We start from the raw sequence: 17107 nt of genomic DNA, 5'->3' as shown, positions 1-17107 counted from the left end.
ATAGAACCCAGTAATCAGATTATATATTGTTTTGGTTAGTACAATTGTTTTGTCAATTATTTGTTTTGGTAAGTGCAATTGTTTGGTCTAACGTCATGACCTTGTTGTCGGAATTCATTCTTCCAGTAAACACCGATCAAAATTTTGACCCAAACTTACGCCCGCTTAAAAATGTTTTGATATCCTGAAAAATAAATAGTTTATAGTATAAAATAGAAAACAAAGAAAGTTTCAGTCAACCTTTTGTTTTTTAAACGTTTGAAATTTTATTAATAATATTGTTTTTCTACTCTTTACAGGAAATGCTAAAACGATAAGAAACGATAACAGTTCTAGATTTGGGAAATTTATGCAAGTTTGTTTTGATGACCACAACTGTATAAAAGGATGCGTTATTCAAGATTACCTGCTTGAACAATCTCGGATAACATACCAAAGCGAAGGGGAGCGAAACTACCATATAATGTATCAGCTAGTGGCACAGGGACAGGAAAACACTGATGTAGCGAAGGCTTTTTATTTAAAGCCACCTGAATTTTATAAATATCTAAATACTACGAGTACTGAACAAATCAATATGGCTTTAGAATCAAAGAAATTCGATGCCGTTACCATGGCGTTTACGGTTTTACAAGTTCCCCAATTTGTAATAGATGGCGTTTTTAAAGTCTTAAGCTCAATATTGTGGTTGGGTAATATAGACTTTATGGACATTGATGGAGAAGGCTGCGATTTTTCAAATTCAGACCAGGAAGCTATTTCCAACATTTCTAGCCTTCTGGGACTGAAGCGTTGTGATCTTCAAAATGTTCTATTAATTCGCCAAATAAATGTTCGAGGAAATATAACTGAAATCCCTTTAAAAATTAAAGAGGTAATTATCTTATTAAATTATTTGAAACTATATTATTTTAGTTTTTGTTTGGATATTAACTAGTCTATGTGTATGTCTGTATACATTAATCGATTTTTGTTTGCTTTCTAACCTCGATGTCACGATTGGAAACAATATTTCCATGTTATACCGTTACTCGTAGATAACAAGGGTAGATTGTTATATTTGGAAAGTAAGTAACAGGTAGAAGGAAGCGTTTCCGACCCTATAACGTAAATATATTATTGATAAGTATTAATAGCCGAGTCGATTAAGCTATGTCCGTCTGTCTATCCGAATGAATTCTTGCTTTTTTACGCAGTACCCGTTTAGTTCAAGGATTGGTCATGTCCACTCTAAAGCACACAAATCACCAAACACTTTAGAGACCTCGTAGAGGCCAGATATATTTTTTTTTTTTTTTCGGACGTTGATGCACTATGATCAGCGCAAACAAGTGGCCCTTACGACACCAAGCATTGCTTGTTACGCGCGGAGCCTAATAGGCGTAAAAACGAGATCGCGAGAAGTTAAAAGCACAATGTAGAAGCGGACACACTAAGATTACAAATACGTACGAGACTAATACTAATACTAATTTTGTGCTAGGTAAGATAAAATTAATGATTTTAGACTTGGCAAAGAGTCGGTAGTAGAAATAATGTGGTATAGTCTATTATAGTCGTTACACAGCACTCTAAACGGTTCATGCATATCAAAGTTAGATCTACAAATATTTAATGTAAGAGGAACATAGTTCCTGGTAATTGTATTAGGCACGGAGAAGCTTATGCGACCCAGTAACTCGGGACTCTCCACATCCCCGTGAATAAGTTTATAGATAAAAGTTGTGCCAAGCATCGTTCTACGGTTTACTAAGGATGGTAGAAGTCTACTAGAGTAGGATGGTAAAATAAGGCTTGCATTCCAGTTAAGGCCCCGTAGAGCAAATAATAAAAAGTTCTTTTGCAAAGTTCCGGTCTATATGTACACCATACTGAGGACTCCAAACTGCAGAACAGTACTCCAGGATTGGACGGACTAGTGAAATGAAGAGAGTCTTTGTAACATAGGGATCATCGAATTCCTTTGACCACCTTTTAATAAATCCAAGTACTCCCCTGGCTTTATTCACCATAGAAGTAATATGGTCACAAAACTTAAGTTTAGGGTCAAGGAGGACGCCGAGGTCATCGACATGCGTAATTCTAGACAACGCGCAACCACCCAGCGTATACGTTGCATATTGTGGGTTCACCCGAAAAAATGTCATTACTTTGCACTTAGCGCTATTTAAATCCAAAAGATTTTCACAACACCATGTTTGAAAAGCGTTTAGGTCAGATTGTAAGTCTAAACTGCTAGAAATTTCGTTATATTGCAGGCATATCTTAACGTCATCTGCGTACATAAGGACACGCGACTTTGTCAAGACTAGAGGGAGATCGTTTATAAATAAAGTAAAAAGAAGTGGGCCAAGGTGGCTTCCTTGTGGGACGCCTGAAGTAACTCGGATCAAATCAGAGATCGAGTTTTTAAAGAGGACTCGTTGAGTTCCACCACTCAGATAACTTGAGATCCATGTTAGAAGATCACATGGAAACCCTAATAAGTCTAGCTTTAATATAAGTAGCGAGTGATTTACTGAATCAAACGCTTTACTAAAGTCAGTGTAAACTACGTCAGTCTGCATGTTCTTTCTAAAGCCATTTATTACAAAAGACGTTAGCTCCAAGAGGTTTGTCGTCGTAGATCTTCGCCTTATAAATCCATGTTGACATGGAGATATAATCGATCTACAAAGATGTTGCAAATGGGGTGTAATAGTGTTTTCGAAAAGCTTTGGGATGGCGGATAATTTGGATATGCCTCTGTAATTACTTGCTTAACTTACTTAACGGCCTTAGCCACGTTAGTGCATGAATAAAATTCGGACCAGTCATAGCCGGATATAAAAGTATTTAAAAGATGAAAGTTTGCCTTACGAAAGCAGCGGATTCGTTTAACCGACTTTTCGGATTTTTTATTCAGCTCTGTTTGTTCGCGCAAATTTGAATTTAATGAAATTGTTAAAAAACTTGAAGTTTAGTGTAAGTTAGTTTAGGGCGAAGGCGGGAGCATAATAAAGTTTTCTCTCGCTCTCGGCGAATCGCCCCGTCTTCGCCAACCTTCGTTAAGCTAGGCTCTAAGTACTTTGTCGAAAAATATAGAAGTATTCGTTGAAATTGATTTGAGCCGTCGACACCTTTTCTTTCCGTTTTCGTTTTCGCAAATAATAATTTTAGCCACCGCCAAGTTTTTTCTCGGTTTTGATAATTAGAAAACTATCTAATTTTTCATGGCGCTCCCGGGTGGACGTTAAAGTTATTAATATTTGGAAACCAGTGACAGTGACACACAAACCAAAAAAAAAAAATATATATAAAGTGCAAGTGCAAGTGGAGTTCAAAGCACTCAATTACACATATACACAGTGATTTTGTTGCCCGCGGCGTGTCGGTGTGGATAGGAAATACACAGCAGCTCCTGCTTAAAATATCGTGCCGGTCGCGAAATACTCTGTTCGCCAAAAAGAACTGCTGCCAGAGGGATGCCCTGCGACTGCTCAATGTGCAAAAGGAAAGTGGAAGCTGGATTGAAAGACCCTAAAGCAGAACCTGAGGTATTTGTGCAAAAAATTGAAAGCTTGAGTTTATAAGAAAAACAATTTAATTGTTTATTGTCTTGTGCTGAAAAATTGCACCTCGCTTTCAATTCTTGGCACAGACGTATCGATATAGTAGAGCTAGTTGTGCATGCATTTATTTATAATAAATAAAAATAAAAAATTATATTAAAATTTATTATATACACATACATATACACATACACATTATAACCTATTTGAACCTCCGTTGGACGCAACATTTACATAATTGTGTTATATTATTGCAATCACTGTCGCCCCCAATTTATTTATTGAAACTCGAAAATTAATAGTTGGTAAAATCATCCCAGCCGCTATATATAACCAATACATAAGTCCTCATATACAAGCAGCTGCAGCGGTTAACTTTTTCGTTTTCCTTTTTCGCTTCGCTTGTCTGCCGTTAGCATCGTTGTAATTGTTGTTGGACTTTTGGTTTGGCGCGCTGAAGATCAAAGTGACGCGCTACCCTGCATTCGGACGGGTATACTGATTTTTGCCGTCATTTGCAACCACTGTTAATTTTGATACCTCGTGGCTCGATATTCAATTTAATATTTTTTTTCGTCGTTTTCGTTGTGGATAATTATTAAAATAATTTTTTCGAACAAATTTAATAATTAAATTAAATTGTCATTACTCTTAGTATTTTGTTTCGAAAATTTATTTAACATTTTGTCGTCATTCTAATTGAACAATTATCCTCTTTTAAAACTTATTTATTTTATTAATTATTATTCTTGGATAAATAATTTATTTATATATATATTTATTTATTTCGTGGTTTATATATAAAAAATAAAAAAAAAAAAATAAATAAATTAAAATGAGTCCAGATAAGCCAAAATCTCTTGAACTTCTTGCGGATCTTAAAAATAAGCTCAAAAAACCAGTGATGAGCATCCGCCGATTAAATGATCGAATAGAAGCCGGCCAGATTCCGATCCAAGAAGTAGAACTAACTTGTCGGCTAGAGATTTTAAATGCTTCTATTATTAAGGCAACTCAAATACAAGAACAGATCGAAGATTTAGATGATGGCGATGAGTTCGGAGAAGAGTTGGAAGAGCTTTCAATAATTACCAAGGCAAAAATAATGTCGCTTATCTCAGCCTTGAAGACGGCAAGCGAGACCAAAATAATTGGATCAGCTTCTGTAGCCCCAACTCGAGCTCGACTTCCGAATTTGGCATTGCCGAAATTCAGCGGCAAATATTCGGAGTTTAAGAATTTCATTAGCCTTTTCGAAACTCTTGTTCATCAAGACGACAGCATTCCCGTCATAGAAAAATTCAATCACTTAATTTCTTGTCTTTCTGGTGAAGCTTTGGGAACTATTAAGGCATACCAAGTCACCGAGAGCAATTATGAAAAGGCTATGATCAGCCTGAAAAAAGTGTATGATAACGAATGTTTAATTTTTATGAATAATATTTCAACATTGTTTAGTCTTCCGAAAATAACGCAACAGTCAGCTTCGTCTTTAAGAAATATTATCGACACCGTATCATCTATATACGGTTCTTTGTTATCGATAGGAGACGACACCAAGATTTCAAATGCAATGTTGATCTATCTTGTTTTGAACAGAGTAGACCCAGTGACCAAACAAAAATGGGAAGAACAATTAGATTATGAAAGGTTACCGCTTTGGTCCGATTTTGAAAAAATGTTAAACCGCCGATACCAGCATTTATCCGCTGAAGAATCGACGAAACCAAAGCAAGATAAAGTTATGTCGAGCAAGCCACATAATCGCAGCTCATTTTCTTGTTCTTCGTCCAACAGTAAATCCCAGCAAAGTTGTAGCTATTGCAATGCAGGAGACCATATCCTAGCAAACTGTGGTCCGTTTGGTCGCCTTTCGGTAATGCAAAGGTTTGACTTTGTAAAATCTGCTTCCTTATGCATCAATTGTATGCGAAAGGGTCACACTGTTTCAAAATGCAAATTTAATAAGTGTCGAGTTTGTGGCCGCTCGCATCACGTTTTACTGCATAGATATACAGTGTCCGAAAATAGTTTAGCGTTGCCACCACCCCAAGAGATTCTTTCTCCCTCTTTAAATCAAGATCAGCCTTCCACGTCACATGTTATGCATGCGACATCATTGGACAGAGTGATTTTAGCCACGTCGATCGTAAGTGTAAGAACTAAAAACGGTGAATATATTTGGGCCCGAGCACTTCTTGACTCTGGGTCCCAAACGAATTTTATAACAGAGGACCTTGCTCACCGCTTACAGATCCGTAAAGAGGAGTCGTGTATAAACTTACTTGGTATTGGCGAGTCCAATTCTCAAGTTAAGAAGAAGGTACACACAATGGTGAAGTCGCGTATAAATGGTAGTGAGTTCTCCTTCGATTTTTGGATTTTGAAATCAATATCAGGATATCATCCTGACCAGTCGGTCAATATCAATGACTGGAAAATTCCAAAGAACCTACCACTAGCAGACCCTTATTTCTACAAGCCACAAAGAATAGATATGTTAATAGGAGCAGAATCATTTTTCGAATTATTAGCTGTTGGACAAATTAGACAAGGTCCTGACTTTCCAACTCTGCAGAAAACCCTCTTCGGCTGGGTTGTATCGGGTAGATATAAGGCATCTTCCCCTACAGAAGTTGTGAAAAGTTTCAGTTGTAGTGAAGAGATTTTAGTGTCTATTGACAGCACACTACAGAAGTTTTGGTCACTGGAAGAAATGCCATCTCTAAAGAAAATTCTGTCACCTGAGCAAAAGTTATGTGAAGAACACTACCGGAAGACTACTCAGGTTTTGCCATCAGGTCGGTTTGAAGTAAGACTGCCGTTTAAATCGGATCCAAATGAGTTAGGCAACTCTTTTGAAGTTGCAAAACGGCGGTTTTTGTCGCTTGAAAGAAGGCTGTCTCGAGACCCTGAGATGAAGGAAATGTACCTAGAATTTATGGAGGAGTACCTTTCCTTAGGTCATATGTCTCTTACAGATAAACTTCCTTCTGCTCCACATTATGTTATCCCACATCAATGTGTTCTGAGACCCCAAAGTACGTCAACCAAGTTACGTGTCGTTTTCGATGCGTCTTGTAAATCGTCAACTCAGAAGTCTCTAAATGACATTTTGATGGTTGGGCCGACAATCCAAGATGAGTTGTACTCAACGTTACTGCGCTTCCGGCTGCATAGGTTTGCCCTGACCGCCGATGTAAAGAAAATGTATCGCCAAGTGATGGTGAATGAAGCAGATAGGCAGTTTCAACTTATAGTGTGGAGAAGAGACCCCTCTGAGTCCTTGAGATTATACAAGCTCAACACCGTAACATATGGTACTGGACCAGCCCCGTTTTTGGCTATTCGGTGTTTAAAAAGGTTAAGTGAGTCTGCCAAAGTTTCTTTTCCTAGAGCTGCTAAGGTTATTGAATCCGACTTTTATGTCGATGATATGTTGACTGGTGCTGCATGCGTAGAGGAGTTAAAGACTATTAAGTCTGAAGTATCTCAGGTTCTTCAAACTGCAGGTTTTGAATTGACAAAGTGGTTTTCAAACTCACCTGACGTTACCGCATCTGAGAGCACAGTTAAATCCATACCCATCTCGGACTCAGAGTCAACTAAGGCGTTAGGAATATCGTGGTTGCCTAACGAAGATGCCTTCAAATTTTAAATTGACACTGCTGTCATGGGTCTCCGAGCGACAAAACGGAACATACTATCGGTGACATCGAAGCTGTTTGACCCCCTTGGCTTATTAAGTCCTATTGTAATTAGAGGAAAGATCCTATTGCAGGAACTTTGGCTTAATAAGTTAGATTGGGATGAGTCGATTCCTATTCATTTGGAAACAGCTTGGAATATGATAAAAATTACATTGTCTAAATTAGAGGAAATATCTATTCCCCGGTTTGTGCATACCGATCCGATGTCACCGGTCCAATTACATGCCTTTGCTGACGCATCCTTAAGAGCTTATGGAGCTTGCGTCTACATTCGTAGCAAAACTGCAGAAGGTTATAAAATATCGCTGTTGACTTCAAAGTCTAAAGTAGCGCCGCTCAAGACTAAAACACTCCCAAGGCTTGAGTTATGTGCCGCTCACCTTCTCGCAGATCTCTGCCACAGAATCAAGCCCCTATTAAAGGTACCTATCGAACGGATTGTTTATTGGTCGGATTCTGAAGTTACGCTTCATTGGATCCGGTCTCATCCATCTTCATTATCCACATTCGTATCGAATAGAGTAGCGGAGATTCAAGAGTGGTCAGGTGAAGCTACGTGGCGGCATGTTCCAACGAAACAAAACCCAGCAGATATTGTATCAAGAGGTTGTGACGTCGACGAAATTATACAGTCAATATGGTTTACTGGACCTGCGTTTTTAAAAGAGGAAGATGCAAACTGGCCCCAGAATGCACACTTTGAACTAGATGAAGAAGTCCTACTACAAGGACTGACCGCTGCTGTAAGAAATTTGGATTTGGTAGATGTCATCGAGGGATTTTCGTCACACCTTAAACTGCTTCGGGTATTTGTTTATATGTTCCGCTTCATAAGAAAATGCAAAGACAAAAGTATGGTTTTTGAAAAAACTTTGTCGCCGACTGAATATAATGAAGCTTTTCTAAAAATTGTCGAGATATTACAGAAGCACGAGTATCATGAAGAAAGAGAAAAGGTTCGTAAAGGATCCAGAGTTGGCCCAAGTCTTCAGCGATTGAATCCATTCATCCATGAAGACAAGGGGACTTGGTGTCACTTTTCTTTGTTGCGAGTTGGGGGGCGACTAGCTAATGCTCCTATATCATACGAGGCCAAGTTTCCATTGTTGTTGACAAAACGCTCCCAATTTGTGCAGAGCTATGTTCGGCATCTTCACCATTCCAATTTTCATGTTGGTCCACGAGCCCTTGTGAGTCTCCTTCGACAGCGTATTTGGATCGTAAACGCTCAGGAGGTCTGCAGTCAGATAGTTCGATCATGCATGCGCTGCTTTAAGTGTAAGCCTCGACTAATGACACAAATTATGGGAAATTTACCCGCAGATCGTCTCCGTGCTCTCCGCCCATTTGCTATATGTGGCGTCGATTTTTGTGGCCCTGTCTATACGACATTAAAAATTCGTGGTCGGCCTCCGTATAAGTCCTACATTGCGCTCTTCGTTTGTTTTGCGTCCAAAGCGGTTCATCTAGAAGTTGTTTCAGATTTAACCACAGATTCCTTTTTATTGGCTTTTCAAAGGTTCGTTGGGCGCCGAGGATGTCCCCAAGTCGTCCATTGCGACAACGGGACGAACTTCGTCGGAGCGAGTCGCCACTTCCGGGCCCTTCGAGAGAGGATAGAGGACGAAGCCGACGCGATACGCGAATTCGCATCAAAAAGCGGATGCGAATTTGTGTTCACACCACCGCGGGCTCCGCACATGGGCGGACTATGGGAGGCAGGTGTCAAAACTGCCAAGAACCTACTCCTACGGGCGGTGGGCAGCGCGCTCCTAAGCGCAGAAGAGCTGGGGACAGTCCTCGTGGGAATCGAGGCGGTGATGAACTCCCGGCCGCTCGGAGCGATCAGCAGCGACCCAAGCGACGGAGAGGCGCTGACACCCGGGCACCTACTGACAGGCGGGCCGCTACTCGCCACACCAGCACTCCGGACCCCGGACCAGGAGGGTCTCAACTGCTTGCGGCGATGGCGGCTTGTCTCGTCAGTCAGGCAAATGTTCTGGCGGCGATGGTCCCGGGAATATGTCCTGGGCCTCCAAATACGGGGCAAGTGGCACCAGCAGCAGCCCAACATCAGCGAGGGAGATCTCGTCCTCGTGGCCGAGGACAACCTGCCGCCCCAACAATGGCTCCTCGGCAGAATAGTCGCCAGGCACGCAGGGGAGGACGGCATGGTCAGGGTCGTCGACGTGCGAACTAGTGGAGGAGGCCTTTTTCGGCGGGCCATTCATAAGTTGGCGCCGCTTCCACTGTGTTGAAGCCCGATGGGTGTTCAACGGGGCCGGTGTTCGCGCAAATTTGAATTTAATGAAATTGTTAAAAAACTTGAAGTTTAGTGTAAGTTAGTTTAGGGCGAAGGCGGGAGCATAATAAAGTTTTCTCTCGCTCTCGGCGAATCGCCCCGTCTTCGCCAACCTTCGTTAAGCTAGGCTCTAAGTACTTTGTCGAAAAATATAGAAGTATTCGTTGAAATTGATTTGAGCCGTCGACACCTTTTCTTTCCGTTTTCGTTTTCGCAAATAATAATTTTAGCCACCGCCAAGTTTTTTCTCGGTTTTGATAATTAGAAAACTATCTAATTTTTCACTGTTCTTGCGTCTACAGTCAGCTCTAGAGTTGGATGATAAGGATCTTCCGGTTGTGTAAGTGGTGACGTTCTTGATAGGCAAACGCCTTCTGAATTTGAAACAAAACACAAGTCCAGTAAACGTCCTAAGGAGTTCTTAACATGGTTCACTTGGGATAGCGCAATGTCAAGCAAGCCGTCAATAAAGTCATGCTGCGCTAAAGGAAGTAAAATGTTAGAGTTTTCGTCAGGGGACCATGTCGCACCTAATACAATTAACTGATCTCGATCCGACAGTTATTTGGAAATGGACTGAATAACGGAAAGGTGATTTGCGTAAATAGGGAACTCAGATGATGGTGGGATATATGAACAAGTAATATATACAAAACTACCGGGAAACGATAATTTTATACCTAGGAATTCGATGTCATAAAATTCTTCGAAAGTTAGTAATTCAGACGAAAAGGTGGAGTCGACAGCAATCAGGACTCCACCTCCCCGTCTGGACTGACGATCAAGCCTATAAATTGTGTACTTACCCGGGAGAATTTCGGAGCTAAGAATATCCGGCCTTAACCAGGTCTCTGTACATACCATAATATTATATGGGAAAGAAAAACTATCCGAATACAATTTAGTCAGCTTACTAAGTAAGCCTCTTGTATTCTGATAGCAAAGAAGAAAAGAGGAGGCTAGTTTTTTGGGACAGAAGAGGATGTGGAGGGCGCTGGGGATGGTTCTTTAATGGTGTTTTCCATTTCCCCTGAACTATTCTTTTTTCCCTTAGCTTCGTACTCTTTTACAAATATGCCCTCGGGCCAGAAACTGGTGGAACACACAGATGCAAAAAAAGCACAAGGAATACCAATCTTAAATGATGATACTTTCCTAGCATAAGAAAATTTAAATTGTTCGACCTTCAAATCATCAACTTGGATTTTGTTACGGATATAAGCCGTAATATCCAGTGATGAGAGGTCTGGGGCGAGCCGTGAAACAAATACATGTTTTAGCTGGGGCACCCGAACACAAGTAACCGTTTTTGGTACGACACATGCAACCCTTTTTGGTACTACAGAATTTGTATCTGTACTACCAGTATCGGCCGGTAATCCGGACGTTAAGTCTACATGAGGTGTTGGGGCCACTACTTTATTTTGATCGGACAGAGCGGAAGTACCTAGCGGAGCCACATCGATTCCAGCAACTTCGGATACCGAATCACTTTTTAGTACCATTTGAGTGGCGCCTAAGATTGGCAGCTGAGCTGGAGTCGAATCGCGGGCAGCAGGTTGCACAGCACCTGCCGTAGAATGCCCACCGACCGCGACTTTTTTGCGCTTTGGGGAATCGGGCTCAGCTAGCATGCGGCTAGTGAGCTGAGATTCAAGCGCCACGAGCAGGTCCGTATTTTTACGGCAGTTCCGGATTAATTCCGTAACACTGCTTTTTTGTGAGCCGCCTAATAGTTATTGCCTGGTTCTCGTATACAATGCATTCATCGCAGTAGTAGCGCAGGCCACTCCTCTTATCGATGACATCACGAACCAGGCCAGAATAGCCAAGACACTTTGCGTGATAAATTTTATCACATGTATGGCAGGGAATACTTTGCTGTCCAGCCGAGATAACTTTCTTGCAATTTTTTAATGAACAGAAAGCCATTTTCGCTGACCACGGACCACTGTGCACTATAGCGGACAAAAAAATCGAAAGCGCTCAAGAACTTTTTAATGAGAGATCAAGCAGAGCGACAGAGCGGGAGCGAAACACCGAATAACTTTGATGTTAGGCACCACGAAACGATATAGAAACGAAAAGAGAGAGAGAGCGGGATTATTAACCGATTAACTCCGGTAAAAAACACCTCTGAGAGATTTGACCGTTGGAGTGCGTGCCGTTCCAACAGCGCTCAACGACGAAGAGAAAGACTGAAAAGAGGGGCAATAGAAAACAATAACAACAAACCAGCACCGAATTAAATTATGATAAAAACTTTTTGTTTACTAAACACAAGTTAATCACGATGCACTCGCGAAGCGAACGGAAAGTTGTTAGAAAACACTTAAAGGTGTAGCTACGATGAAGAGATTTAAGTAAACCCCGGTGGTTTCAATAAGAAAAATGAAAATTCGGAGCGCAAAACAAAAACACGACCGTTCTCTGTGAAGACGCACAAGAATATTGGTCGGAAAATGTACAAACTCGCACTAAGATACTTACTCAGTCAATATCTATCAACACTCTTTATATATATTTGAGAAAGCGGAAGAGAGCTAGAAAACTGGTAGATCTTAGCTTGTGGTTTTTGGGCAGATCGTGTTTCCTCAAAATGATTTATTTTTAAATTTGTTAGCTGAATAATGGGTATCTTATAGTCGTAGCACTCGACTATAGCATTTCTCCTCGTTTTTATACCCTTGCAGAGGGTATTATAATTTTGGTCAGAAGTTTGTAACGCAGTGAAGGAGACGTTTCCGACCCTATAAAGTATATATATTCTTGATCAGGATCAATAGGGGAGTCGATATAGCCATGTCCGTCTGTCCGTCTGTCCGTCTGTCCGTCCGTCCGTCTGTCCGTCTGTTTCAATACCGTTTGCGAGCTCAGTTTAAAAGCTAGCGATCTGAAACTTTCACAGTCGTCCTAAAACAAGTGTACGCAGCTCAAGTTTGAAAACCGCCCCGATCGGATGTCTATATCCTATAGCTCCCATAGGAACAATCGGATATAACTTGCAAGAATGGAAGATATTTCGCGCAGTGTAAAAGCTATTGACATAAATCTTTCCAAATCTTATTTTTTTATGCGTACCTTGATCAGAGTAAAAGCGCGTGACGATCGGACGTCTATATCCTATAGCTCCCATAGGAACAAAAGGGTAAAATCGGTTAAAATTTAATGATTTTTAGGATATTTCACGCAGTATACAAGCTATTGACATGAATCTTTCCAAATCCTATTTTTTTATGCATACATTGATCAAGGTGAAAGCGCGTGCCGATCGGACGTCTATATCCTATAGCTCCCATAGGAACAATAGGGTGAAATCGGTCCAAATTTGATGATTATCAGAATATTTCGCGCAGTGTGTAAGCTACTAACATAAAATTTTCCAATTCTTATTTATTTACGCATATCTTGATTAGGGTAAAAGCGCTTGCCGCTCGGAAGTCTATATCTTAAAGGAGATAGGAAAAATTGTTAAAAGCTGCGAAAGTATCCCTTTTTTTCTATTTGTATATGACATTTTTGCAGTATAAAAGCAATTGACTTGAAACGATGCAAATCTAGTTTACTTATGTATACCTTATTCCTTTCGCTACTTTTTCACTTTTAGCAATTTCGTCAAAGTCTGCAAGGGTATTAAAACTTCGGCTTGCCGAAGTTAGCTTCCGTCCTCGTTAATATTACGGGCTCAAAATTAAACACTCTGAAAAGTATATAAATTTGTTTTAATTGTTACCTCTGAATCGTTAATACTATTTTTAATCAAATTTGTAACCCATATAAAAACACACTATTTAAGGGGAGCCTGTTTTATAGGCTTCAAAAAATCAATGTTTTTTACCTACCCAACTATCCATGAATGTGGCCCTAAAATTTCAGAAGCAAATACAAAAACAAAGAAAACGTCCTATCGAAACGAGAAAAAATTTATTGGATTCGGGATTCAATTAAAAAACCTTAAAAAGTTATGATTAACCCACTTTTGAAACAATCTGAAATGAATTTAAAAAAAAAATTTATTTTTAATTTGCGAAATAATTAAAAATTTCTCACTTTTTGTTTAATTTTTTTGTTTAACTGGAAGCTGCACTATAGAAAATAAAAATTATTTTGGAATTTTATTATATTTGGTGGAAATTTCGAACTGCATCTTTCCCGCCGCACGACACATGCAATTTAGTTTTCTCACTAGTGATTTTTTTTAAAAAAATGTGTATTTGTTATTAAACCCACTCATTCACTATTACAATTTTTAATAGGTCGAACTTATTCACTGCTCTTTTACATTCACTTGATTTTTCTGGTGCTCGGATCGGATCTCAACAACGGACTTACTCAGCTAAACAACTTTAGATTTTGCATTAACATAATGTGAATTAGAGCATCAGCACCAGCGCTGCTTTAGCGCAGGCAGCTTTTGTCCTGCACCAGCATACACACATACGCCATTGTTTGACTCAGACCTCCAATTTGGCTAACTTGATTTGATTTGCATAGTTCTTGGGATATAGTTCGGTATTGACAAATGAAAACCATCGCAATTTCCTTTAATAGAAATCCTTATCGAGAATTAACGTTGACTCTGTTGAGTACCTTGGCCAGCTGTTCCAAAGTCATCCGTTAGATGGCGCTATTGTATTGCGCCATCTACCCGGGCTATGAAAGGCGGAAATGTAGGCGCTAGCCAGGCTTAAGCGTTTAAGGAGTTTTTGGGCGTTAGAGTGGGCGTGGCAAACTTTTATTAGGCCAATCGATAGGTATTGACGAAACAAATACATATCAATTAAAATTTTCATAATAGGATCAAAACTGTGGCCACAGCTTGTGGCTTGTGGGCGTCAGAGGGGGCGTTTTGCCATTTTGAAATAAACTTGCGCTGCGTAGGAACTCCTAAAATCTACATGCAAAATGCCGATCTTCTAGCTTTTATAGTTTCCGAGATCTCAGCGTTCATACGGACAGACAGACAGACGGACATGGCTGGCATGAACAAGAATATATATACTTTATAGGGTCGGAAACGCTTTCTTCTACCTGTTACATTCTTTTGCACGAATACAATATACCCTTTTACTCTACGAGTAACGGGTATAAATATGTAAGTTCGCATATTGAGTTGAATCCACATTTTACATTTCCCAACATAAAAACAAGAGAGAACGCTATAGTCGGGTGCCCCAACTATCAGATACCCGTTACTCAGGTAAAGGGAGTGCGAGGGAGATGGAGATAGAAACTTTGATCACGCATAACTTTTTAACGAATGGTCCGATTTGAAAAATTTCTTCAACATTTCGATAGGTATTGATAAACACAATAAAACTGCATTTTTACTTTTCCGAAATATTTAAATTTTTAAAATCGTTTATAAGCGATTGTGGGCGTTAAAAGGGGCGTGGCACTTTTTTGAAACAAACTTGCGCTGCGTAGGAACTCCTAGAATCTGCATCCAAAATGCCAATCTTCTAGCTTTTATAGTTTCCGAGATCTCAGCGTTCATACGGACGGACAGACAGACGGACAGACGGACAGACGGAGAGACGGACATGGCTAGATCGACTCGGCTAGTGATCCTGAACAAGAATATATACACTTTATAGGTTCGGAAACGCTTCCTTCTACCTGTTACATACTTTTGCACGAATACAATATACCCTTTTACTCTACGAGTAACGGGTATAATTAATAAAGAGAATGACTCAAGAGAGTCGGAAAATAGGACTATGCAATTTGCCAATTTACCAAAAATTTATAATCTTAATTCGGCCGGAAATTGGTGTTAACATAAGCGGACTTAAGGGATCGCTTTGGGAATCTTTTGTTTACGTAAGCGGACTCAGAGCTCTCACAGTATCCGTTTGATGCGGACTGCGTGAAACTGATCTGGGTGGGAATAATTTGGAGGCGTCGTTGACAGAGTTAATTGGAAATTGGGTCTCGGTTCAAAGTTGTTTATACATTGGGTAAGAACCCCTGAATAATGACCGTAATAATTAAATATATAAATGTGAATATGATTAATATTAACCGTAACTGGTATTTGAGTTTGTTTAAGGGGGTATATACCTTTTTTGTAGAAAAAAATAGGAAAGTTTGGAGTTCTTGATGTATGTTACTATTGTTTTTATTAAATGAATGATTCTATTTTCTGAAAGTTTAGATTGTTGACAATGTTTATGCAAAAAAATTTTAAAAAAATATTTAATAGTTTTTAAGGAGTGGCCTTTTCTCTTAAACGTCATTTTTTAAGAGCCCCAGGACAAACGGGTCAACTGATACCGAAAAAATACAAATATTTCATTAGTTTAAAGGTAGTATCCTGTACTTGAACGAATTTAAAAATTTTTTTTTTTGGTGCATACGGGAACGTTTTATGCAAAAAATAAAGTTTTTGGACGCTAACATTCTTACGAAACTATCTATTTCGGCGAAATAAAATTTTTTACATGAAAAAACGATCGTTCAAGTACTAATAAAATTAATTACGAACATTTAAAAGAAAATTTGAAGAAAATCTGTTCAGTAGTTTTTCGCCAATCCATATCACCGCGAAGTCATTTTTCAAAAAAAAACATTTCGAGATATTCGCGTTTAAAGTTTCAAGTTTGGGTTTGGGCGGGGACCAGGCGCGCGGCTAGGAGCGCTGTAACTTTTTTTCTACTGCTCAAATCTCTATGAAAATTTGGGGAAATGTTCTCAAGAAGTTGTTCTTTAAGATAAAGCAAAAAAATTTCGATTTTTTGAAAATGAAAAAGGTATATACCCCCTTAATTTAAATAAAAGGATTTAGTATGTTAATATTATCGTATGTGAGTTCCGAATCATTGGATATAATATATTCGGATACTAAAAAATCTGTATATTTTTAAGCGGTGATGTATTCCATTATCTTATTGTCTACATTGGTGTAAGATATATTATTAATTTTAGAGGTGCCATCAAAGGTTATTAAATATGACCCATTTAAATAAGTGTCATTAACTGTATTTTGTCCATTTACAAAAATGACTCCATCTTGGGGATTACATCTATATTTTTATTTTTTTCTCGGATTTTGTTACAAATTGCTTTTTCCCCATTTAGTAATTTGGTAAAACAAGAACTTTCAGGGTTAAGTGTGCAATAATTATTGAATATTTCTGTCTTAAAATTAGACATTACAAAATACTTATATCTATAATTTGCAACGTGATTGTCTATTAATAATTTTCCATCATTTGTGCAAAGGATCTTGAATTATAAACTTCACAACGATCGGTAATAATAGGGTATTTTATGTAAATTATAATAAGATCTTAATGCAAAACGATTTTTAATTCAGATATATCTAATAGGTATGTTATAATTACAGGTGTACTTTCGTGCTTATTTTTTTCTTGTATGTCATCATTATTTCGAATTTTAGTATTAAATACATCAATTTTTGCGAGTGTAATTGTGTCCATTAAATTCATCGTAAGTAAGTAAGCGCAGACGATATTTTCTGAGTGGAACTTCTTGATCCTTAAAGACTGTTTTGAATTCTTCAGATAAAGATTTTATCTCTT

The 17107-nt window shown here is 39.0% G+C and overlaps 1 protein-coding gene across 2 annotated transcripts in view; it reads left to right on the top strand.

The window, feature by feature from the left end:
* LOC108041495 (unconventional myosin-VIIa) overlaps positions 1-17107 on the top strand; it is a 1185777-nt gene that overhangs the window by 490034 nt on the left and 678636 nt on the right. For both annotated transcript variants that reach the window (XM_044459306.1, XM_044459307.1), the window contains exon 6: positions 300-874. In XM_044459306.1, coding sequence (XP_044315241.1) covers positions 300-874 — 575 coding nt within the window. The remainder of the gene's footprint in view (positions 1-299; positions 875-17107) is intronic.

This window comes from Drosophila rhopaloa, unplaced genomic scaffold, assembly GCF_018152115.1.
Source record: "Drosophila rhopaloa isolate 14029-0021.01 unplaced genomic scaffold, ASM1815211v1 contig_190, whole genome shotgun sequence".
Taxonomy (NCBI): Eukaryota; Metazoa; Arthropoda; class Insecta; order Diptera; family Drosophilidae; genus Drosophila; species Drosophila rhopaloa.
Note: the sequence above shows the minus strand (reverse complement) of the source record. Positions and strands in the feature narration are given on the sequence as shown.